Source organism: Halichoeres trimaculatus, unplaced genomic scaffold (genome assembly GCF_033239565.1).
Source record: "Halichoeres trimaculatus isolate MK-OKI-2021-1 unplaced genomic scaffold, fHalTri1.1 fHalTri1_scaffold_19, whole genome shotgun sequence".
NCBI lineage: Eukaryota > Metazoa > Chordata > Actinopteri > Labriformes > Labridae > Halichoeres > Halichoeres trimaculatus.
Window position 1 is genome coordinate 19244763 of NW_027437197.1, and position 22993 is coordinate 19267755.

At 40.3% G+C, this 22993-nt stretch overlaps 4 protein-coding genes across 6 annotated transcripts; 2 read left to right on the top strand and 2 right to left on the bottom strand.

The window, feature by feature from the left end:
- Positions 1 to 682: 682 nt before the first annotated feature.
- Positions 683 to 6054, bottom strand: phgdh (phosphoglycerate dehydrogenase). The gene is made up of 12 exons (XM_074694897.1): positions 5778 to 6054; positions 4193 to 4344; positions 4051 to 4116; positions 3897 to 3951; positions 3628 to 3726; positions 3410 to 3542; positions 3170 to 3318; positions 2929 to 3081; positions 2669 to 2807; positions 2300 to 2427; positions 1440 to 1662; positions 683 to 1090 (listed from the first exon to the last, which is right to left on the bottom strand). The coding sequence occupies exons 1-12, from the start codon at positions 5913 to 5915 to the stop codon at positions 936 to 938; spliced, it is 1590 nt and encodes a 529-aa protein (XP_074550998.1). The 5' UTR covers positions 5916 to 6054; the 3' UTR covers positions 683 to 935.
- Positions 6055 to 8293: 2239 nt separating this feature from the next.
- cfap210 (cilia and flagella associated protein 210) lies at positions 8294 to 11341 on the top strand. The gene is made up of 9 exons (XM_074694327.1): positions 8294 to 8467; positions 9040 to 9236; positions 9345 to 9518; positions 9600 to 9805; positions 9877 to 10033; positions 10112 to 10251; positions 10342 to 10534; positions 10649 to 10813; positions 10920 to 11341. The coding sequence occupies exons 1-9, from the start codon at positions 8419 to 8421 to the stop codon at positions 11265 to 11267; spliced, it is 1629 nt and encodes a 542-aa protein (XP_074550428.1). The 5' UTR covers positions 8294 to 8418; the 3' UTR covers positions 11268 to 11341.
- Positions 11342 to 11387: 46 nt separating this feature from the next.
- On the bottom strand, positions 11388 to 17214 carry ppig (peptidylprolyl isomerase G (cyclophilin G)). Of its 2 annotated transcripts, none has more exons than XM_074694325.1 (13): positions 16854 to 17214; positions 16163 to 16246; positions 16001 to 16075; positions 15802 to 15909; positions 15083 to 15127; positions 14907 to 14994; positions 14758 to 14787; positions 14523 to 14662; positions 14232 to 14409; positions 13974 to 14150; positions 13788 to 13878; positions 13456 to 13595; positions 11388 to 13348 (listed from the first exon to the last, which is right to left on the bottom strand). In XM_074694325.1, exons 2-13 carry the CDS (start codon positions 16221 to 16223, stop codon positions 12346 to 12348), a joined length of 2136 nt encoding a protein of 711 aa, XP_074550426.1. In that variant the 5' UTR covers positions 16224 to 16246; positions 16854 to 17214; the 3' UTR covers positions 11388 to 12345. The 2 variants fall into 2 exon arrangements, with proteins under 2 accessions (XP_074550426.1, XP_074550425.1); XM_074694324.1 differs by having other exon boundaries at positions 16771 to 17214.
- Positions 16904 to 22974, top strand: fastkd1 (FAST kinase domains 1). Of its 2 annotated transcripts, none has more exons than XM_074694323.1 (15): positions 16904 to 16952; positions 18055 to 18508; positions 18596 to 18664; positions 18921 to 19046; positions 19132 to 19530; positions 19631 to 19741; positions 20119 to 20250; positions 20331 to 20817; positions 20893 to 21007; positions 21079 to 21207; positions 21305 to 21436; positions 21529 to 21642; positions 22267 to 22411; positions 22498 to 22612; positions 22704 to 22974. In XM_074694323.1, exons 2-15 carry the CDS (start codon positions 18174 to 18176, stop codon positions 22797 to 22799), a joined length of 2505 nt encoding a protein of 834 aa, XP_074550424.1. In that variant the 5' UTR covers positions 16904 to 16952; positions 18055 to 18173; the 3' UTR covers positions 22800 to 22974. The 2 variants fall into 2 exon arrangements, with proteins under 2 accessions (XP_074550424.1, XP_074550423.1); XM_074694322.1 differs by lacking the exon at positions 16904 to 16952 and adding an exon at positions 17371 to 17940.
- Positions 22975 to 22993: the final 19 nt, after the last annotated feature.

Sequence of the window (22993 nt, forward strand, 5' to 3'; positions counted from 1 at the left end):
TGGGACTTTTTGGGCAAGTCAGACCTGGACATCTACGTTGTATTGAAAAGCCCATGTGCACACAAATATAAAAAGTATTACTTAACCTTTGGTCTCCATTACTCATATCTACTTTCACTGTTTTCCCCCATAATCTGATATCCTTTTTCTTTTCTTTTTTTTTACTTTTTACCCAAATAGGCAATGTGGCACAGCAGCAAAATGTAAACATTCTTAGGTTACATGTAAAAAAACAATACTTACAAAGATGAATGTCCAAAATCACATTTTTAAGAACTAACAAATATGAACATGCGTAGTGAAAATCCAAAAACAGATACCAGGAGCCTGTTGAAACACAGCCCAAATAGCTGACTTAAACACACGCCCCTTCCAAGGCGAATGGTCAATTACAGGTAAGACTTCTGTGCTGCCACCAGGACAGCCAATCAGGTGTCACTCCTGCTGTATAGTGTATAATGCAAGCAAATAAGATGCAATTCCAAAACGCTTCCTACTGATGCAAAAGTTTTACTCTGTGATCTGTACCAAATGGTCTAATTTATATGATTGAGCTGTTGTGTTGAATTTGAACTGAACAGATGTGCCTCACAGACTTTAATCTTTATGAATCTGAAGAGGTGGAAGTGTAAAGTCTACCAAATGAATCAACACTCAAGTGACAGTACCCCAAAAGATCAAAAGTTTTTAAAGTAAGTTTACTTTATTATTTTAAATTTCTACTTTAAAAGGTCAAACAAACCCAACAGCACACAAACAAAACATTTCATTCAGTTTTACTCATGTTATTCAAAGTGCATGTAAACCATCTAAACACTGGAGTGTTATCAAAAGGTTCAACTTCTAAATAAGTTGTTAGCTGTAAACACAGGGACCATGATGGGTCAGTAAGGTTAGTCACTCTTGAGAATGTGAAGGTTGAAGTTATCTGTCATTTAAATAGCGAGCTGTGCCGCTTCCTTCACCAGAGGCTTCAAGGCACCGAGGTCACGCAGGAGGGAGGAGATCCCCACGCAGTACCACAGATCCCCAGTGCGGTCTGCAGGAGCGCTGAAAGACTCAATCTCGACTCCCTCTGAGGCCAGACATCCTGAGCAAAGAACAATCAGAGAGTGAGAAAGGTGTGATTTAAGAAGAAAAACAGCCTCTTGTTCCATTGAGGTCATAATTCAACAACATCTTTCATCCAAATAGAAATTTGAATGCAGCAAACTTAAGCCTTACCACCTTAACCATAATTATCACCTTTAAGTTTGCTTTAAAGTTAGCTGCATTTTTTAGGATGCACTACTGAAGCTGTGCTAAAGCCTTGAAAAAGCTACTGAGGGTTAATGTGAGTTGAAATATTGACTCTACAGCAGCTAAAGAATTTCACATGACTTGCTCTTGTATATCCAGAGAGACAATAAACATCTTTGAATCATTCTAAATCATCCTACCAGCCACTGAGGACAGGAGCTGAGGATTTGCAGATGCCTTGAAGAACAGCAGATTTCCAATGAGGGACACGGGCTGTCTGAACATACTCTCCCCCAGCTCCAGCAGCACGGGAACACCACCTTGAACCGAACCAGTGGCTTTGTAGCTGCAGCCGTTTGACATGATCTCCACCTTGCACACACCACTGGAGGTACTGGCTGAGGCACTGTGGCTCTGGTTTACCTGCAGATTCAGTTCACACAGATTCATCATCTCAAACAAGGAGGTTATGTTTTTGGGAGAGTTTGTCTGTGAACAACATAACTCAAAAACAAATGAATGGCTCTTGATGAAATTTTCAGGAAATGTTCAAAATGAGATAATGAAGAAGTGATTCAATTTTGGAGGCGATCCAGATCACCGTCTGGATCCAGGATTGTTTTAAAGGATTCTTTATCATTGTGAGATAGGGCTTTTTTCACCATATGTGTATATAACTCCACGATAAATGGTCGAATTGCTTTGCAAAACAAAACAAAACAAGGTCACCATAATTTCTGACAGATGTAAAAGTATAATCCAGATCCTGGCAAAATTTTGGATCCTAAGATCCAGAATATGAAATATGTACTGGTTCATCATAATTTTCAACACTGTCAGGAAGCAAATTATGGTACAAACCTGCAACTAACACCAAATTGTAGCAGACAGTCTGCTGAAAGGGAGTATAACATTAAAGTAGGACTAAAGTGTTGGTGACAATCACAATATGCTTGGTGGAGGTCTGCGCTCTCTGAGTGTTTTTCTAGTTTGTGATGAGGTTGTTTTAAAAAGTTGAATATCTACATGTGGCAACTGTAAGAGCAAGTTGTTGTTGTACCGTGATTCCACACTCCTTGGCGAGGCTCAGCACGTTGATGAGGTTTGGGCAGCAGCCTGGTTTATGGTTCAAGAGCCCAACCAGGACTGAAGAAGTTATGTATCCAGTGGAGGATTTCATGCAATCACCTAGTTGGATGAAAATTATATATTTGTACTATCACTATTACAGCAAAATGTGCATCTTCATATATTTACAATATCAACATATCTTCAACTGGCATCACTGGGTCAAGCCAATGGCTGTTTCACAAGCATACCACCAGAGGGAGAAATAACACCATCACAGCTTGATCCACCTACACTACATCTCTCATCTGCTAGCTTCTACTCTTTGTAAAATGAAAACTGGTTAGACCTGTGGTTTTACCTTGAGTAGTGATTACAGCGTGACTGAACGGTTTCCCAGCAGTAGTACACGACTGTAGCACGGCTCCCACAGCTTCACCCAGTTTGATCAGCTGCTGAGATTCTGGGGCAAATGTGCTGGCTAAAACCTGAGCATTTACCTGTAAAAATAAACAAATTTATGAACTTAAGGTGTGCAAAGGGTTTCAGTTTTTTGTTTTTTTTTACATGTTTAAGAGTTTTCAGGGTAGAAAAAGTATCTAAACTCAGAGGAGAACTTACTGCTCCAACCAGCCTTGTGCCGTTCACCATGTCCACAATCTGCAAAGCGATGTCCTCTCCGCAGCGAGCCTGAGCCTCCCTGGTGCTGGCTCCAAGGTGAGGACAGCTGATGACACTGGGATGCTCAACCAATGAACGGTCCGAGGGAGGCTCCTGATGCCAAACAAATACACAAAGTAAGAAACAAGCCAAGAAATCAGAGCAAGAAAAATTCAGGAGTCAGTAGTGAACAGTTCATTGCCTCAACAAAGACATCCAGCCCTGCTCCTCCGCACTGCCCGGTCTGCAGAGCTCTGAGGAGAGCAGCCTCATCAATGATACCTCCCCGTGCACAGTTCACAACCTTCACTCCTTTCTTGCATTTTGCAAATGATTCATCATTGAGCAAACCTAGGGTGAAAGAAATAAGAAATTACACTTGATTCCACTTTATAACTACAGATGGCATTGGCTATATGATGAGAAGCTGTGTTAAACCCACCAACAGTAGAGGGCATCAAGGGAGTGTGGACAGTGATGTAGTCACACAGTGGCCAAAGCTGCTCCAGAGACATCTGCTCAACCCCCCAGCTGGCCGACACTTCAGGTGGAGTGATAGGATCATAGCCGATAGTCTGATAAAAGAGGGAGCGTCTTTTTCAACAACTAACAGCTTGGAAATGTGGGAGCACACTTTTATCATATCATCCCACAGCTTACCCTCATGCCAAATGATTGCATTCTTGAGGCCACTTCCTTTCCTATTCTTCCAAGCCCAACTATCCCCAGCACCTTTCCATAGAGCTCTGCCCCCATGAACTGTAAAACCAGACACAAAAACAGAGATAAAAAACTGCACAAAAGCTGCGAGGTGTCACATCTGATCAACGATGAAGAGCTGCACAATGGGGTTGATCATGCGACGGTAATCGCTTTGGCCGCACAGTCATTCAAACAGCAAACGGCAGCAAACTCAAATCTCTGCTGACCTTTTTACGATCCCAGCTGCCTTGCTTCATGGACATTGCAGCCTGTGGCACATGTCTAAAAACAAAAGAAAGGTTTATAATGGCACTTTAGCAGCACATCAATGGAACAACAAAAGGCTGAGCGTGCTGCTCATGAAAACATGACTCGTCTTGCCTTGAGAGGCTCATCACCAGGGCACATGTAAGCTCTGCGGCGCTGATCGTGTTTCCACTCGGTGTGCTGGGGAAACAATCCACAGTTAATGAAAGGTTTGATATAAAGTGAAACCAGACTTTTACAATGATCAAAGACTTACTTCATGACAATTATTCCCTTCTTTGTGGCGGCATCAACATCCACATTGTCAACACCGGTTCCTGCTCTCCCGATGATTTTGAGATTATCAGCAGCATTGATGACATCAGCTGTTACCTTTGTGGCAGATCTTACAACAAGGCCATCGTAGTTCTGGGATGGTGAGAGAAGATTACAGTTATTATCATCCAAAATTCAAGGATTCTCCTGAGTCTTTTTCTTGATCATACTTGGATGGATGCAGATTCTACCACTAAAGAATAACGTGGTGTGATGAAGTCATACGACTTTTATCTTGTCTAGTTGCCCTGATTTCTGATTTGGTCCAATACTTTAAATCATTTGAGTCCCAGACAGACTCTGATGTGGTTGATTTATCATGTTAAATAAAAAAGGCTTGTGTTGACTTATCTGTCAACCAGTCAGTGAAAATACTATCGTTCATTTTCAAGTTTGCGTGTCAGCCAACACGTGGCTTTTCTCTCATGCCGGAAAAGGAGGAAAGTTAATCCAAAGGTGTGTTTAGTCAGTGTTTGTTTTAGCAGATACTCAGAAGGAAGTGAGTAAGAGGTAGCACCAACACAGGAGCTATCCTTGACTATTACTTTTGTCAAAAGAAATTCATCTTGTAGTGGTACCATGACTGATATCACATACTTCAAATATCCCCTCATTTAGTTTAAATTGTGTGCTTAATCTGCTCCTATTTCTTAAAGGTACAGTAACACAAACTGAAATGCAGCTTTATTCTAATTTATATTGTCACTCTGAACCTTACAAAAAAGGCATACAGTGTAACACTGTGTGGTTTCTGGTGCTATAGGGAGGTTCATTTTGTCAGATTGTTATGATCAAAAATCCGCTTTTTTGCACAAAGACTCAGAGAGCTGACTTTGGCCACAAAAGTGTGAATAGCTAGTTTTAATAGGCTAACATTCTAACTTCTAGGGCTCGTTATGAGTGAAAACGAAAACTCAGGAGAAATATTGTTTTCTTTTTTTTTTGCTAATTCATTTTCCAAAATCTTTCAACTTGCCCCTTCACTAGATGATGTCAAAGGGGAACCCCTTCTGTTTGCCCCATTAATGGGTTTGTCCTGTCATAGTTGAATTTCACATTGTGTGTAAATAAAACCCACTACTTGTCAGCAGCATCACATTTTTTGTGATGCTGTTTTTGTTTTATGTGTATTATCTGCAATGTGCAGCATGGAGCCTGCAGCATGTGGTACTCAGAGTACAGTGATGGGAGAATGGGTAAAGTCAGGGATGAGTTGCATCAGCTTCACAAGGGGCGGTACTAGCATGTACAATCAATTATATCACCTCAGCCCTGCAAAACGTGCCCGGCTCAGTGTGGAGAAGTGGAGTTCGATGCCGTAAATCAAATATTAACATGTTAGATTGAATTTTCTCCGAAATAATACTGCAGGTGCGTTCGGGATCTTGCTTTCAGATGGATGACGAGAAAAACAACGCGAGATTTTGCAATAGTGCACAAGAGCGCAAACTTTCTGTGGCGCAGGGGACGTTATAAACGCCGGGTTCAGGTGAAATATAACATGCAATACTGAGTGCTAATCTTACCCTTATCTCAGCGATTAGTTCATCCTTCTTCATGTTCTGTTTCTCCGTCACTCGGATGCCATTTTCCTCCAGGATGGCCCTACAGCGGGGGTCCACACTTTCACTGATGAGCACACTTCTGATGGAGACAGGGGCCATCTTGATAGCTTAGTGGTCAAGTGGTGGTGTTGGTCGCTAGCTGATGCTTCTCTGTGAGGTCGATATGATAGACACGGGAAGGTGATTTCCCTCTGTTGCTTTTGAATGGTTGTCTCGTTTTTATGCCAACCCCCTTTCAGACTAAACCCGCCCCTCGTGCGTCTGCTGCTCTGACGTCACGTGAATAAACCATCCAAACCAGTCTGGACACCAGTTTGAGGCAAAGTTTTGATCTAGTCATTTTATAGTAGTGGCAGTCGTTGAAATCATTTTTATTACCTCAAAACCACCTGCAAGCCCTACATTAAAAGCTTCCAGATATTTTCTGGTAGAAATGTTCTGAATGTCTGTTACTGAAAAGCACTTGTTACGTAAGTTAAGTGCCCCTCTCAGAGATTTCAAAGGCTGGGTTACTCCTAATTTACATGCACCAACATGAAAGCATAACCTTAACCTTGAAACAATACAGAGATGGTTCTCATTATTTGACTTTATGCTTACTTTACACATTACATGTACTTCATGTTATGAGGTCAGGAGTGAAATTCAAATAATAAATCTACTCATAAGATGTTAAGTGGAGTTAAGTAACTACAGATTCATAAACTGTAGAGTAAGTACCAAAGGCTCATTTTTCTCTTAAATTGTATGGGATTGCTATTAGAAGCACATTTTTTAATATACAGCCATCATTTCAAGGTAAATGATGTTGTTTCAGTAAAAGTGTACTTAATAAAGAAAATTTAAAAAATCCCCCTCATTCTCCCTTGGTTTAAATCCTAGGTCGGGTCAGCCGAGTCCATTTTGATGGCTCCTAATTTAACAGACACTGTTTATCACCTGACTCAATAAGCTGCACATGACAACCCAGCTCACACTTAATCTGGGAGCAAGAACAGTAGTTTGAAATGGTTGCAACAAATACACATTCTTTAGGTCTGCTTTGTTTATGTTGAACACAAACAGAGTTAATTGTTTTAAACTGCTTCAAATCTTAAAAAACATTTAAAAAAAACCTAATTAGAAATCACAAAAAATAGTGTCTAAAAGTCTGCTTGCATATAGTGGGAAGCAGTGGCGTGCACAGACTTTATGAAGGGCAGGGCTAAAAGGAAAAAGAGGCACATATGGGGTGGGTTTTACCACCAAAGAGGGCAGTTTATTATATTTTGACCAGACAGGATCAGTTTTGTGTGCATTTTTTTAGTGCATTTTGTCAGCGGAGGAAGCACTTTAGCGCACATTTTGGCTCCCTAAAGGGCACTTTTGCACATTTTGGCTCCTATAAGACACTGTTGTGCACGTTTTTGCTCCTAAGAGGGGAGAGGGGACTTCATGTGTGTTTTCCAACAAATGGGCCACAGGTGCCCCCACCCCTCTTTGCACACCACTGATGGAAAGGTCTCAAAGAACAGCAGAACAACATACATTGTAACCAGGGCTTGACATTAACACCGGCCAACCGGACAAATGCCGGTGGATTTCGGCAGTGGCTGGTAACACCGCCGCTCCCACTGGCCACTTTGGCGGGTTGAATTTTATCTCAAACATGGAGCAGAGAGACAAGCAAAAAGATGACTGATGATGAAAGCTCTGAGGAAATTTAATTTACCTCTCCTTCATTGTCATTCTCATGAAAAAAGAAATGATTTTCTGATTACAATCGTTAGTAAATATTTAAGCAGACAGTGTCTCTTGCTGAGTTTTTATCAGTTCAATTAATCTCCTTTACCATTTTATTATAATCAATAACAAACTACTATTTTAATTACTATTTCTTAATAGACTGCATATTTTCATATGAAAGGAGCACAATGTTACACACAACTTTATCAGAGCTGAATACCTGATTAAGGACCTGTGGATTTTAACATTGATGCAGTCTTGTTTTGAATGTGCATAGGGGTCATTTACATTTAAAGAGGTTGTAAATCTTTTTTTCAGTAACCTTTAGCATGTCATCATCGGCTTTAATCATATTGAACATAATTATCCAACAACAAATTGTGGCCAGTGAAAATACTGAGTGGCCAGTAACTCAGGGATACCACTGGCCACAGTGGCTGGTGAGCAAAAAAGTTAATGTCAAGCCCTAATTGTAACCTAACAGACTTCAACCATCTTAAATTTCAAAATGATAAATATAAAGCACTGAATGACATTATTTTTATGATAAAAGTTCGTCTGAAATTCCAAAGAAAGAATGGAAAAACAAACTGATTGTTTCAATAATTATATTTTTTAATTATTTTTCAATGATAGTTTAAATTTAGTACTTAATTTCTTCTTCAGATGTAAAATAAACGTCGCATCAAATTGTGAGACGTTTAACCACATACCGCCCCCTGCTGTCAACCAGGAGAAAGACTTTGGTTTAAACGTTACCTGGATACAAAGCAACAGAGGCAGACTATGGAACAGCTTTGTTTTAGACGTGTAGAGTAAAAGCTGGCGGCATAAACAAAAAATTTAACATAGTTTTGCTGTCACATATAAGAAACAAATGGCCTCGGTTGTTCAACACGGTCGACGAAGAGGCTCCAGTAGAAGGGGTAAGCGCAAAAAACAGCTCTGAGTCAGCTAACTACTGAGTTAGCTAGGGATTTGTAGAAAACAAACAAAAATATCTCAGAAAAACACGGCAGCAGTTATGAAACGCTTATTCTTTAGTGCCTCTTTCGTCTAAAATAACTTAACTGGGGCTAATATATATGCCTTATCTAGTTGAGGGATAACAAAACTTTTTTAATTAATGAAATTAAGTTTTTTTTTTTTTAAATAAAGTAATGACTCTGCATAGCTTCTAAAATCAAAATAAAACATTTGGAAAAAGATGATTTCTATATTGTAGTTTTTATTATCTGCTGCAGGGGGTAGGTGTCAGATTAGGCAATGTACTACACTGCAAATCAACAGCAAATTTCCATGAGTAATGTCTCTGTTTAAAGAAAGAAGAGAGAGATTTCTCTTTTAGAAACCACTTTACAAATGAATATAAGATAAACAGTTGTTATAGGTGTTTCTTTTTCCACAAGGGGCGCCAAAATTGACACAACAGCTGATGCAGGAAGATAAATGATGTGACATAAATTGTAACAAACTGTTATTCTTGTTGTGGTTTCAGCTGATGATGCCAACAAAATGATCCAGCCACCAGACCTCCAAAAAATCACTGTCTTATCCAAAGCTGAATGGCAGAGGATTCAAGATGAACAGAACAGGGTTGACAAAGATGAGAGTATAAGAGAGGAGGCAAGACAGAGAGAAAAACTCCACATGCAATCGAAGGAGATGGTGAAAACATGGTCCAATACCATTTCTGTAAGTCGTTCCAGTAACCCCTTTTGTCAGATTAAACGTGTGCAAAGAGTTGTAGATTTTACAGCCTTTTCTGCAGGTTAACACAGTGTGTGGTTACTTACATTAAAGGGTCAAAGACAAAAAAAGCTGGAGGCAAAGAAGATTCGGGAACAGGTGGAGGAGGAGAAAAGGAAACAGATTGACAAGGAGGAGGCTGAATACCGGGAGCAGAAGAAGAAAGAGGTCATTGAAAAAGCAAAGACTCTGATGTACTATCAAAAAGACCGTGTCAAGGGATTCAATGTACGTTTGGTTTTAAAACTTAATCTCTCGTTTATGAATGTATGACTGTACAAAATAGACCAACTTTTGCTCCTCCTGCAGCGCGCTCTACTGCTGACAGAAGTGCTGAAAGAGAGGGAAGCTCAGATTGAGTTGAAGCAAAAGATACAGAGCGCCTCGAAAGATGTGGACAAAAAATTCACAGATATGGCAAAGACCAGGGAGGATGAGGCTATGAGGAAGGAGGGGGAGGACGCACTTGTGAAAAAGCTTGAAAGAAAAGCTGTTACAGAGGAGCTGGAGAATCAGTAAGTTTAACATCAGATTGTAAAAGAACAGATTATTTCACATACTAAAATATATTTTGTTGTCTCTACAGGATCAAAGAAAACAAGCTGATTAAAGAGCAACAGAAGATCGAGAAGAAGAAGGATGGAGAGGAGATCCAGCGTCTTCAAGAGCTCTATCAGCAGGAGGAAAGGATGAGGGAGGAAAAACAAGAGAAGCAGAAGAGAGACTTGATGCACGCTCACCTGGTAGACTGAGTAAAGCTCATCTAAGTGATCCTTACTCCATCACAGATTCATCTGTTACGTTAAGCTTTGTGTTTGCAGGAACACCTCTCCAACAGAGATCTCATCAGAGCTGCTGATGCACAAAAACAAGAAGCAGAAGAGAAGCAAAGGAAACTTTTTCTTGCTGCTAAACAGAAAATGACAAAGCTGAGGAAAGGCAGAGAAAAAGAATTGTTTGAGTAAGAATACCAAAAATAGGAAGATTTCTGTTTTGCCTCTGTGTTAAAAATATGAGAATAAGAATGGAGCACACCTGTGTGTTGTTTCAGGGAGGCTCAGTCACACAGAAAGTGGATCATGGACAAGCTGACAGTCAAACTGCAGGAGCAGATTGACAGCGAGGAGCAGAGGATCGCAAAAGCCGTGGCTGAGCAGGAGGAGAAAAAAGCTCGACAGGAATGGGAGGAGTATGAGAAAAAGGCCAAAATGCTGGAGTCAATCGCTGCTCACAGGGAGTTCATGGTAATACGAATTCAGATCCTGCATGGAAGTCATTTATTTTGTGTTTTAATCTGCGAGTGTGTCCACTGTTGTCTGCTTTTTACACCTGAGACTTTTCTACATCTATTTAATCAGATTCAAGAAAAGGAGCAGAGGGACAAAACAACTGAACAGATCACCCGAGAAAGACTTCAGACCATAAGAGAAGCTGACAAAATATATTCTGAGAAAGAGAAACTGAAGGCTCAGAAGATCAAAGATGATGAGAAGAAATTAAAGGACTTTAACGCGGCTCAAATGGTGATGCTAAAGTTACTGCCACATCATTTAAAAATACTTGCATATAGCTATAGCTATATGAGCAAAAAAAGTTTCCTGACACCTGTACTTTCTCTTCCAAACACAGGCCGAAAGACGAGCCAGAGATCAGCAGCAGAGAAAAGATGAGTACAAGTTTTTGGCAAAGAATGCAGAGCTCATGGCTGAAGAGGACAGCAAGTTTTGGGAGTATTCCCAGCAAGTCATCAACGCAGCGGCAGAGGATCAGCGAAACGTGTTCCCGCTTCTCAAGGCAGCGAGAGAAAGATGTGGAGGACCAGGAGTGTTCAGCGGAGCCAGACCCAGCTACCTTGTCCAGGACAGCACCGGTGCTCAGATGCCCAAATACACGTCTGGTGTCACTCAGGAAATTAAGAAGCTTCATGAAGCTGCAGATACTGAAGATGCAAAAAGGCGACTGGGATTCATATGGTGAGGGAGCTCCATGACGGCAGCGTTAGTTCTTTGACTTTTTCAATAAAAATCTTTGAAGCAAGTTAACGTCTCAGTTACTTCTTTATGATGTGAATAAAGCCACTCTCACTCACTATGGTGGACAGTAAATTTGTATTTAACCATTTTGCTCTGCATGTTAGAAATGCAAACAGTAGGTTGTGTTTGAGGAGTATTTTTAGAGTTTAAAACAAATTTAATTAAACTCAAAGTCCAGCCGAATAATTCATTCTGTACTCGTTTGAGTCCATCTCTCAACCAGCTTACAAATAAAACAATTCACACAAACTGACTTTTTCATGTTGTAATGACAGCATGACATTGTAATTTTCATTCAAAATAACAAGCCAGAGGTATCTCAAAATTGATTAACAAATAGCTCACAGTAAAATATGGATTTACAAATAAAAAAATGTTGTCCATTCAACAATGACCAGGAGAAGCATGCAAGAAATGCCACAATGTCACTCAAAATAGGGTTAAAAAAAATATAACTGGACAGAAATATCTTTCTACATCAGAGATTCTTCATCCGAAATACCGACCAGAAAATTCAGGAGAGGCTGTCCCCAGGGCAGAGAAATGACATGAAAAGTTTTCTCTTAAATTTGCTTTTGATGAACAGTCAGAGTGAAGCTATGGCAGAGAAAATATAATTTACTAAAGGATCCAAATTTAAAAAATCCTTCAACCTACCTTCCTCCAAACAAGTAAAAGAATATCCACCTTTTTGTTTTCCATCCCTTTTACAGTACAAACTGGATCTTAATTAGTCATAACTCAGCAGCTTCAGCTCTCCATCAGAGATCCACTGAATACACATCTTCCATCCAAAGATCATGAGATGCAGAAGAGAAAATACAGGAAGTGGGAATGGGATTTTATCTTTACAGTTTAGAGCTTATATGAAGCACTGTAGCTGAATATTTAGAACTGAATGAGAGATGTGATTAAAGAGCCTTTCCGGAGGGAGAGCTGGAGCTACATTTTAAATGTGTAATGGGTTTAAAATAAGGAAAGACTGTCAAACTTTCATATTTTTTCAGGATGTTGGAACAGATTCAGTCGCTGTCAGAGCTGGAGCTGGAGCTGGAACTGGATTTATTCCTCTTGCTGTCGTTTCTGTTCCCTTTACCTTTCGTACTATCAGGTTTGGACTTAGCTGGACTTTTTCTGCCTCTTGATCTGGATTTGCTTCTCCCTCTTCCTCTTTTGGCCTCTGGGCTCTTTCTGCTCTTCCTTTTCTCGTCTCTATCGCTGTCAGAGCTGCTGCTACGTCTTCTCCTCCTGTTTGAGGTCTCTCTGTCTCTGTTTCTTCTATGAGATGAGCGGTCTTTGCTGTGGTCTCTCTTATTGCTCCTGCTTCTGGAGCGTCTGCTTCTGTGTGAGTCTCTGGTCTTGCTCCTGTCTGGACTACTTGTCCGGCGGTCCTTGTCCTTGGATGATCCCCGCCTCTTATTCTCTTTTTCACTGTTGTGCCTCTTTTCCTGACTTCTGCTACGCTCTCTGGTCTTTTCTTTGTCTCGTTTTTCGTCCTTGTCTCTCGAAGCTGCACGTCGACTTCTATCCTTGGTCCTGCTCCCAGACCTGTGCCTATCTTTTGTAGTTGATCTCTCTTTGCTTTTTGACTTTGTCCTGGTTCTATCCCTATTCCTTCCTTTGTCATCCTCCTTATTCTTTTTCTCAGACTCATGACCCTTCTCTCGATCTCTACTCTGATCAGAATCTGGCTCCTTGTCTTTCTTAGTAGCACTCCGGTCTCTGCTCCTAGAGCGACCTTTTCTGTCATCACTTTTATGCTTGTTGCTTTTCTCTCTGCTTCTGGACCTCTTGCTCTTTTCTCGGCTTTTACTGCGACTCTGAGATTTGTCTCTTTTCTTTGACTTGTGTTTGCTTGGTTTCTCTTCCTTCTCAGCAGCATCCCCATCTTTACTTTTGGACCTATGTGAGCGACTTTTTTTGTCTTTTTTACTCTCAGCTGTGTTTTCATGTTTAGTGTTGGACGAACGTCTCTCTCTTGTTGGAGCTTTGGCATCATCATCCTTTGCTTCATTCATGTCACCTCTGTCAAAATGAACACACAGCAAAACACGTTTTTCACAAAAGAAGACAAAGGTCAGATTAAACGTTGGATTGACATTCAGTAAAAATAGTAAAAGGGAGGTGTTTACCTGTCACCCTTAATCCAGCGCTCCCCGGTGACTGCCCTCATTCTCTGACGGTGCATCTCCTGACGCCAGTGGGGAGGAGTCTCACTGCGCCGGAAACGATCTCTGGACCGTGAACGAGAGCGTGAAGGAGTGCGATAACGCTGGATTGGAGAAATGGCAAACCAGTTATTTTGGTGCCTCAGACTCTCAATGTCACAAATCAATTCTTTATAACTGGTGAAACTAAACGTCACAGCCTTCACCAGCACAAAGGAGACATGCAGCTGTCAGTGAAACATGAACAACTGAACAACATCTCTGCTGGGCTCTCCTTATCGGTGCAGTGGACCTACCCTTGGACCCCTGCCTTTGATCTTCCTCCCAGATCGAGTCATCACCAGTCGTCTGTTATATGCTGACTGAGAACTGTAAGATATTCCAGCACTGAAAAGAAAAGAGGATCAAGGCACTAAAATTAATACATGGTGATTTTGTTTTTGGATGTTCAGCAAATGAAGCTGTTGTTCCAGCAGACTGACCTCTCTCTTGGTCTGTCTTCTCTCTTTCTGTCATTCTTTTCAGGCTCCTTCTGGACTGCCTGTGGACTCCTCCTCATGAGGAAGCGGTTCTCTGGAATGGGGGGAATTTCTTCAGGACGTACGGTGGACGTGACCAAATCTTCTTGTTCTTTTTCTTCAACACTTTCAACCTCGGATCTGAAGAAGCATTTCAGAGTATGAACAAAAACTAAACAAACTGTTGAACTGCACAAAGAAAAATGAGAATAACTTATTTACTTTTTCTTCTCCTTCTTTTTCTGTTTCTTTTTGAGCTTTTTAGCCTTTTTCTTTTTCTTCTTGGATTCTTTCTCAGACTCTTCAGAATCAGAGGATGATTTTGATGAGCTGTCAGAGTCACTGGAGCTGCTGCTGGAGCTGGAGGAGGCTCGCTCCTTCTTTTTCTCCTCTTTTTTAGCTGCAAAGAATTAAAATTTGTTTAGGAGCACTGACCTATAAAATAAAAAAATATATATATCTGCTGGCTTAAATTCATTATCAAAGTACAAAAAAGGCTTCTGGCAAACAGACCTTTTGATTTGGGGATGAGCTCTCCACAGTTTAACACCTTCACATCAGCATACGGTCGGCTATTTGGGTCTGTTTTCTGGCTCTCCATGGTTTGAACCACCTCTTGGCCGGAGATCACATGACCAAAAACCACATGGACACTGAGGATCAAAAGACATTTTGAGCTTTAGTTACAGAACTTGATATTTGTGAAGCAAAACATTGTGGAATGAACAAGTGTTTGAATCAGACTTACCCATCCAGATGAGGTGAGGGCTTTGTCGTTCTAAAGTGTGACAGCAGGCCACAAAAGACAGACAAAAAAACAGGTAAATAATTTGTTTGGCTGTAGAGTTTACTGTTAGAGAGTTGCATCGAAAATTAGTGTCAATAGACTGTGCTTACATGAAAAACTGTGATCCGTTAGTGTCTTTGCCCCTGTTGGCCATAGACAGCAGGTATTCCTTGTTGTGCTTAATGGCAAAGCTTTCATCTGGGGGAAAATGAGAAGATTGTACTGCCATCTTGAAGCCAACGTCGGTTTGGATAAGAACTGACAGCTCTGACAGTGGCCTCTTTACCTTCAAAAAAGCCTCCATAGATGGATTCACCTCCTCTTCCATTACCTGTGTAAGAAAAGAATGGAATGAATGTGTCAGTAAAAAGCAACAGCTTAATGCTCTGTATCACAATCTTCTTTAGGTGCTGATATTTGGATCCTACATGCTTTTTTAGGCCATGTCCACATGTAGCCAGGTATTTTCAAAAACGAATATCTCCCCTTGTTCGTTTTTGAAAATGCTTTCTTCCATTTATATGCATTGTTATTGTTGTTTCTTTGTCTTGCTGTATCATTTAAGTTGTATACTATGATTACAGGGTTTCTGAATCTCACCTGCACAAATAATTGATGTTAATATTTCTAATTATGTTCTTTTACATGTGCAAATAAATAATTTTTTTTAAAAAGTCCTCAGGCAGCATGCAAATCCTCAAATAAGTGCCGCTGGCAGTGGCATATTTGGCAGTGTTTTCCAGACATAAAACCCATGCCAGCCAATCAGAGTGACCCCTGTGATGTTTGAGAACCATTTACCTGCGTCCACATGAAACCAGAGTTTTCAAAAATCTTCACTTTGGCCATAGTTTTCAAAAAACGTTGTTTTAGTGACATAAAGCTGGAGTTTCATGTGAATGACAGGCATCAACGTGTAAAAATATATACAATTTTTAAAAATATCCAGCTACGTGTGGACATGGCCTTAATTTAGCACACCACTCTTTATTTTGTGCAACTTACCTTCACTAAAGTCTCCTCCTTGAATCATGAAATCTTTGACAACTCGATGAAATAGACATCCTTTGTAGTATAGAGGTTTTTGGGTTCCTTTCCCAATGCCTTTCTCACCTAAATGAAACCACAGTGCATACCAACATCAACTTATGCTTAGCAGTTAAACCTTTCAGTCATAATCATTTAGAGATGATCCAATATTTACCCGTGCAGAGGCATCTGAAGTTTTCACATGTTTTGGGACAGATGTCTGCGAACAGTTCCACAACAACTCTGCCAACTATGAAGATAAAATATCAATGCATCATGAAAATTCCCTTTGGTGCACTACAATCAGATACAGCACACACTAAGGTTGTTTTCTTACCAAGCACATTATTGATTCCGATATCAAAGAAGCACCGTGGACGCTGAACCTTGATACCCATGATCACCTTTACTGATCAAACACCTGTGGACGAGGAACACAAGTGACACATGAAAGATTATAAATGTGTGATTTGCTATCAGGCACTCCCTGCAAGACAACCGGGTCTGAGCAGCTGTTTTGCTTGATAGCCAACGGAAATCATAAGTCGATTGTCCATTTAAATACTACAAACCAAGGAAAATCGCGGTGAAAACAGCGAGTGGGTATTGAAAAATTAGGTTAGCTGCACCGCGTTTGTTGGTAACTCGAAAGCTAGCATTGGCTCCACAGTAACGGCTAAATGGGATTCAGTTAACCCGCAGAGCAGCAGCCAAGAGCAACAATTTAATTTTACAAATACAAAATACTCACACACATAATTATTAGTTTACATTTCTGTCATTAGGGTCTAAGACTGGCGCACGGTCATTCAGAGCATCTAAAGTTAGGCCTAGTGTTAGCATACTAGCCACGAAAGACGACATACTTCACAACAAAACCATGCGATTTAAAGAAAAAATTAAAAATAAAATTACTCAAATAACGCAACTGCACAATAGTATCACCTGGATATATGATTATGTTACTCCATGCAGGGAAGGGTCCTTACAAACGACGAAAATGAAGTTTCATTCAGTGTTGGACTCACTGTTTTCCAAAGATGGCGCGGCGGGGACGTCAATGTATTTCCAGACGCGTGCGCCAGTTGTGAAGCAGAGGGAATTATACCCTGAATATTTCCTGTCAGGTACGACTCACTCCGTTTATAGATGCGTCTTTAAAATCGTATATTACTATTTATTTACTGGTCGGCCTGAAAATTCTGTAACCCTGATAACAAACAAATTGTGCGATGGGATTAGTTGACAAAGCATGGAGATTAAGTTCCAAATTTCTTTCGGTTTCACGGGAAATAGCTGCCCAATGCATCGTCCTTGTAATTTACAGTCCTTGTATATTTTTCACTTTGGGACATTAAGATATGATTAGAATTCGTTAATGTGGTACTAAGTGGTAGAGTGTATTTGCAATAATCCCCTTCAAAGAGCTTTGGTGATATTACGTATGGAGTATTTGCTGCCCGAAAGGCAAAATCCAGGTTTGAACGTTCCACGTGACATTATGTCAGTAACTACCGAGAATTTAGGCTCTTTCAAGCGACACGGTTCGTTCGGCTCCCAAGTAGCACCTCTGATTTTTATTGCCTAAATCAATTCATTACCGAAATTAAGGCGACATTTACTTGTGAACTTTAAACTATTTCCAGTACAACAAAACAGATGAGATTAGTTCTAACAGAAAAAAAGAGGAAGAAAAAAGCAGCTCCAACAAGGAGCCGGTTATTCACTATAAAGAGTCGGCTCTGATAGCCGGAACATTCTTTACTGACACGTGACTAGTGACTACGGAAGTGAAATGTTATAGCACACGCCGTGGTTAATTTTGACTTTGAGCCGTGGATTTTAATGACATTATTCCATTTGTGTCAGGCAAACAGTGTTTGAATCTCTTTGAACGACACAAATAAAGCTACAAATCCAGTTAGTGGGGCTAATCTGGGATTGTCGATCAATTAGGATGATTGTTTCTACTTCCACGTGAATCTCGTGTTAGCAATCTGAGTGTAGCAACTGATAGCTAACTCCAATGTAGTGGTGCACCATATGGATGTCACTGGGAATTTTTGAGGGGAGCTCTTCGAGAGATGAAACCAGGGGTCAGCACACCAAACTAAGGTCATTTATGCCATAATTCTAGTGTTGTCGCTTTGCATGAGCAAGAGGTTGAACCCAGAGCTTAACAGGGCATTGTGGTAAAAGTTATGTTTGTTTTTTTCTCTTTTGATACAGGTCACAATGTTGCACCAGATGTTGAATTGATTTGATTTGATTTTTTTTTGGACGTAATAGTATGTCATCAGCCCGAGGGTACCTGTTGGATCGATATTGAGCTGAATGGTGAATGGAGGATGTTTCGACTCCGGTGTGTCAATTCCTCTCTTCGGAGGCTTTTTCATATAGGGACAGTGAACAGAGACCAGGTTCTGGAGCAGCTGCAGGTTTGCTCTGCCGAAGACCAGGTGTTTGATGTTGTGGGAAAGAACAAGGCAAAGCTGACGGTGGACCATGTTAGCCAGGCTGTGGGGATGCTGTGGGAGATTCAGAGGGAAAAACCAGAGCTCCTGAGAACTGTTAGTCTCATCAAAAACAATCCACAGTTTTTGACTCTCCGAGTTTTAGCAGAGAACAAAATTGCTCTTATGGAGGATTCTAAGTTGGTCGACATGCTTTACAGATTCATGAGGTATGTTAAGGTAGAAAAAACACGTAGTTGAAATTTATTGAAAGGCTTTCATGTTGTTCATGTTCATGTTATTGTCAACATCTTTAGATTGGGTGTGGATCCACATGACTCTCTTATTCAACAGATAATTTCAGAAGCATGGCTCAGGATTGACAGGTAATACCGTATTACTCTGATTACTTTAATCAATCAATTTTGACGTAATAAATAATGAATAGGGTATAATAAATGCTATAAAAGTTGCAAACCGGAAGTGAATATAAAATTACATTAACCAAAGAGAAATCAGAGGATTTGTACATCAGAGAAGATAAAACTTGTCAATGTTTATTCATGTTTTGATGACTGTTTTAATATTTTGTTTGTCATTTTGAATACTAATCAAATTATTCCTTAATAATACATGTTGCAGATTAGAGTTGTCATCTCTTTCCAAGTTCGCAGTCTGTCTGAATGATCTACAACTTTATCACAGCCCTCTGATGGGTCACATCGTTCATATCGTGGATCAGAGGTTGTCGTCTATTGATGATGCTAGGTGAGTGTATAGAAAAGCATAATTAAAGCCCTTCAAATTAAAGAATTTGATGTTGTGTGTGAACCACTGGGCTGTGTTTTCCCAGGGTCCTGACCACACTGATGGTGAGTTTGTCCTACCTGGTGTCTCCCCGACTTCACAATGCCTTCATTACAAGGATAGACCGTCTGCTGGATGATGCAGATCCTTCAAATTATAACAACCCGAGGAGAGTAGTGCAGTACCTACGCAACACAAGACACCCCAACCGGCCTCTGCTGGAGAAGTGCAACAAAATTTTCATGCAAAACATTCAAAATCTGGACATAGAGAGTGTCAATGTCATCCTGGGGCTGTATCAGTCCATACACTTCAACAACTGCGACCTCAGGCTGGCTTTGAAACAAAGACTAATAGATGTGATGGACTCCTGCCCAGACCCTTACACTTTCTCCAGAGTGTTTGCATCTCTGGCTCCAATGGCCAATCAGGAGATCAGGGAAAGGTCTGTATCAGTTTTGATCATTTATGATCCAATTTACGAAACCCAACACACTGAACACTTCAATCTTACAAGTCTCAAATGTGTGTTACATCCTCATTAGACTGGAGAACTCTGCGCTCCTATTGGCCGACGAGTTTACCCCGTTGCAGGCTGTGGCTATAGCTGAAACTCTGGAGGAGGTGAATAGCAGGAATCTTAGCCTATTCAGCAAGTAAGTTCACATCCTACAACTTTTGGATTATTTCAAGCTTCTTTGAGGTTTTTATAACTTTTTACTTTTTTTTTTTACATTTTCTTCTGCTATGATTCAAAGTGAGTGATATGTTCGACTCATTTTTGTGCAGATTAACCAGCTGCTCCCGTGATGTGTCCATATGTTTTACTTCTGGGATAGATTTTTCATAGCCTGTTGTTTTGACCTCTTTCTTTTTTTTGCAACTCAGTTCTACCAAGTTGACAACTTTATTTTTTTGTGAATGTACAACATTTTTTCTCATAAATATACAAGTTATTATTGAAATACTGCAACTAATTTCAGTGTTAAAGATTTCCTCTCACATGAATTTAATTTTTTTTTTTAATTTGCAGAATTGCATCAATAATCCAAAAAAACCTCCATGTCTATAAGCCTGTGGAATTGTCCAGAATCACTCAAAGCCTCCTCATCTTGCAATACCAGAACCCCGAGCTCTTCACCAAACTAAGAACCAATTTGATAAAGTGAGTTCATTTTTTAAATTGTTCAACTTATATTGACATTGAGATTGAAAAAGTTTAAAGAGAAAAATTTTGTCCTTCAGCTTTTTGCAAAGCAGCGTCTATCCTTGCGAAGTCACCATGCTGATCCGTGTCCTCTCCTTGATGCCCACCCCACGACTTGATGCTGGCGTCATCTCCCGGATGGAGGGGATGCTGCCACAGTGCAGCCTGAGCGACCTGAACGCCATAGCTGTTGCTGTGGCCAAGTGGGTGCGGTTCGACCCCTCCCATCACCACAACACTCCAAGCAACTTCGTCCGCCTGCTGCAGGCACTGAACCGCTGTGGGACTGAGAGGCTGCAGACGGCCAACCGACTCGACCTGTTGCTGGAGGAGCTCAAGTATCTTTCAGGGGAATGGTTTGAAGAGATTCTGTTGGAGGAGACGATAATAGTTCTCCAGAGGATGATGGATCAGATAAACTGGAAAAATGTGCCTGAGCTAGCTACCTTTGTGGTCAAGTTAAATCACTTGATCCCTCCTTTAATGGACCAGATCGCCAGTGTGGCCCTTCAGGACATCGAAAAGGTGCTGTGACAGACATTAGAACATCTTTAATAACTGAACTCAGATCCAATAAATTTCTCTATTTTTTTTTTTTAGATTCACCCGTCTTTCATGTACCCCACCTTGCTACCTTTTGGTGTGCTCAACTATGACTCTGTGAAAGCAGACGAGCTGTATGATGCATGTATTCAGCATGTCACTCCTCGTATTGGTCAGTGAATCAATCAGTATGACTTTTTCCACCAGTGTAAGCTGTCTCTTACCCATCCCTTTGTGTTTCAGGTTGCCTTGACCCACATATGCTGGTCTTCCTGACCTACCTTTTTGCTTTGGCTGACATTTTTCCTGAGGAATTCATCCAAAGAATCTTTAACGTAGACTTCTTGGGAAAGCTGGATGCTCAACTAGAAAGTACGCCTATCTGGCTACAATGTGCTCAGAACATGTTCGACACAAGCTATAGCAAAATGAATGAGAGCAGTGTTAATATTGTTTTTACTTTCTGTAGCCGTGCCTGATTCTCTGAACATGAGGACCAGACTGCGTCTAATGGAGCTCAATCGTGCCGCTTGTCTGGAGTGTCCAGAATTTCAGGTGCCCTGGTTTCATGAGCGCTACTGCCAGCAGTTACAAAGGAAAGGTAAAAAATGAGGAAGTTATTATCTTAATTTAGCAGGTTTTCAATTCAGAATGCTGTTTTTAACGTAATATTCTTGTTTAAATGTTTTTCAGGGCACACCAACCTCAGTCCAGCCCAACAGCAAATCCACAAAATGCTGAGTGAAGTTCTTGGAGGAATAAACTTTGTCCGAGGAGCAGTGGTCACGCCATACTATTACACCATAGGTGGGTACACTGTGTTATTTTCTATCAATTTATTAAATAGGGGTGTTACAAAGTGACTGATTTTATAGCTGTTTAAACCAATCAACCAATATGATCATAATTCATCACTTTTATTTACAGTTACGAGAACTAAATAACATTTTCAAACCAAGTAGCCAATGGTAATGAAATAGTTGGATGCCAATCAGTATAAAGACTTAGTAGAGAAATATATAAACTATTTAAATTAGTGCATGTTTATATTTTTCAAAAATTTTGGATCCTCACAGAATAATCTGTCTTCGTATCAAGTCAGCTTTAGGGGAAAAATGTCAATTTTTGAGACCCAAATGCAAGTTTAAGGCACACTAAAATTTTATCTTTTTTTTTTTTTGTAATTTAATTTAATTTTTATTTCTCATCCCAACTCAGATCTTACAAGAGAAGAAACTATCTTTCAGTTTTTGCACATTTATGCATATTATGAACAGTAATTATTGTCTGATCTCTTCTCTTGGTTAAAGTGAGACAAAGTTGAGCAGGGCTGGACTAAGCACTAAAATGAGGAATGTAGTCTTGTAAAAGAGAATGTTTTTTAGTACGAGAGTGTATTTTGCGACTGTCCCCATTTTTTTGGGTTTTCAGACTTTGAATGCATTCTGGACAAAAACTTGCACCCGCTCCCGTACAGCGAGCCAAGAACTCTGCAGATCCCAGACAGAGGAAAGGGTCACTGGGAGTCAAACTCACTGGAGAGCAGTATGGCTGGGCTGCCGTCTGGAGCTCAGCGGTAAGAGGCGGCTTCAAAACGTGGATAATCAGACTCCATATATGTGAAATATCTTTGATTAGCTTTACTTTTGCTCGTCTTTGCAGAGTCGCTGTGGAATTTCTTGATTCAAAGTCTTTCTGCAAGAATCTTCACCATATGAAAGGAGAAGCATTGATGAAGAAACGACACCTTGAAATCCTGGGGTACCGTGTTGTCCAGGTCAGAAAACATTTTCTGATATTCATTGTTGTCATGTTCATCCACACTGGGGTAAACCAATCTTTATTAAATCTGTGTTTATATTCCACAGATTCCCCACTTTGAGTGGAACTCTATGGAGCTGTCAACGCAGGATGCTTGGAAGAAATATTTGAAGAAGAAAATATTTGGAAAGCTCCCTCCTTAAAAGCCTTATTTATTAAACCATGAGGGATGTTACATTCAGCACTGGACTTGACAATTTAAAGGACAAAACACTAAAATATCTGAAGAAACGTTTCAACAAGTGTTCCTTAGGCTGACATGAATCTACCTCATTCATGTTGAATAAGGTTTTGTTTTGTGTGCTTTTGTATGGAAATGATTTTTTTAAATAAAATA

What these genes read in the sequence shown, in the direction of transcription:
- phgdh (XM_074694897.1), bottom strand. Translation starts at nt 5,915, where the DNA reads ATGGCCCCTGTCTCCATCAGAAGTGTGCTCATCAGTGAAAGTGTGGAC. An exon ending in GGCTGGATGTCTTTGTTGAG is followed by an intron (nt 3,082 to 3,169) that starts GCAATGAACTGT and finishes GTTTGGCATCAG; the next exon opens with GAGCCTCCCTCGGACCGTTC. An exon ending in GCTCCTGTCCTCAGTGGCTG is followed by an intron (nt 1,091 to 1,439) that starts GTAGGATGATTT and finishes TTCTTTGCTCAG; the next exon opens with GATGTCTGGCCTCAGAGGGA.
- cfap210 (XM_074694327.1), top strand. Translation starts at nt 8,419, where the DNA reads ATGGCCTCGGTTGTTCAACACGGTCGACGAAGAGGCTCCAGTAGAAGG. An exon ending in CATGGTCCAATACCATTTCT is followed by an intron (nt 9,237 to 9,344) that starts GTAAGTCGTTCC and finishes CTTACATTAAAG; the next exon opens with GGTCAAAGACAAAAAAAGCT. An exon ending in ACTTGATGCACGCTCACCTG is followed by an intron (nt 10,034 to 10,111) that starts GTAGACTGAGTA and finishes TTGTGTTTGCAG; the next exon opens with GAACACCTCTCCAACAGAGA.
- ppig (XM_074694325.1), bottom strand. Translation starts at nt 16,223, where the DNA reads ATGGGTATCAAGGTTCAGCGTCCACGGTGCTTCTTTGATATCGGAATC. An exon ending in CGGAATCAATAATGTGCTTG is followed by an intron (nt 16,076 to 16,162) that starts GTAAGAAAACAA and finishes TTATCTTCATAG; the next exon opens with TTGGCAGAGTTGTTGTGGAA. An exon ending in CTTCAGATGCCTCTGCACGG is followed by an intron (nt 15,910 to 16,000) that starts GTAAATATTGGA and finishes GGTTTCATTTAG; the next exon opens with GTGAGAAAGGCATTGGGAAA.
- fastkd1 (XM_074694323.1), top strand. Translation starts at nt 18,174, where the DNA reads ATGTTTCGACTCCGGTGTGTCAATTCCTCTCTTCGGAGGCTTTTTCAT. An exon ending in GCATGGCTCAGGATTGACAG is followed by an intron (nt 18,665 to 18,920) that starts GTAATACCGTAT and finishes TACATGTTGCAG; the next exon opens with ATTAGAGTTGTCATCTCTTT. An exon ending in CCCTTCAGGACATCGAAAAG is followed by an intron (nt 20,818 to 20,892) that starts GTGCTGTGACAG and finishes TTTTTTTTTTAG; the next exon opens with ATTCACCCGTCTTTCATGTA.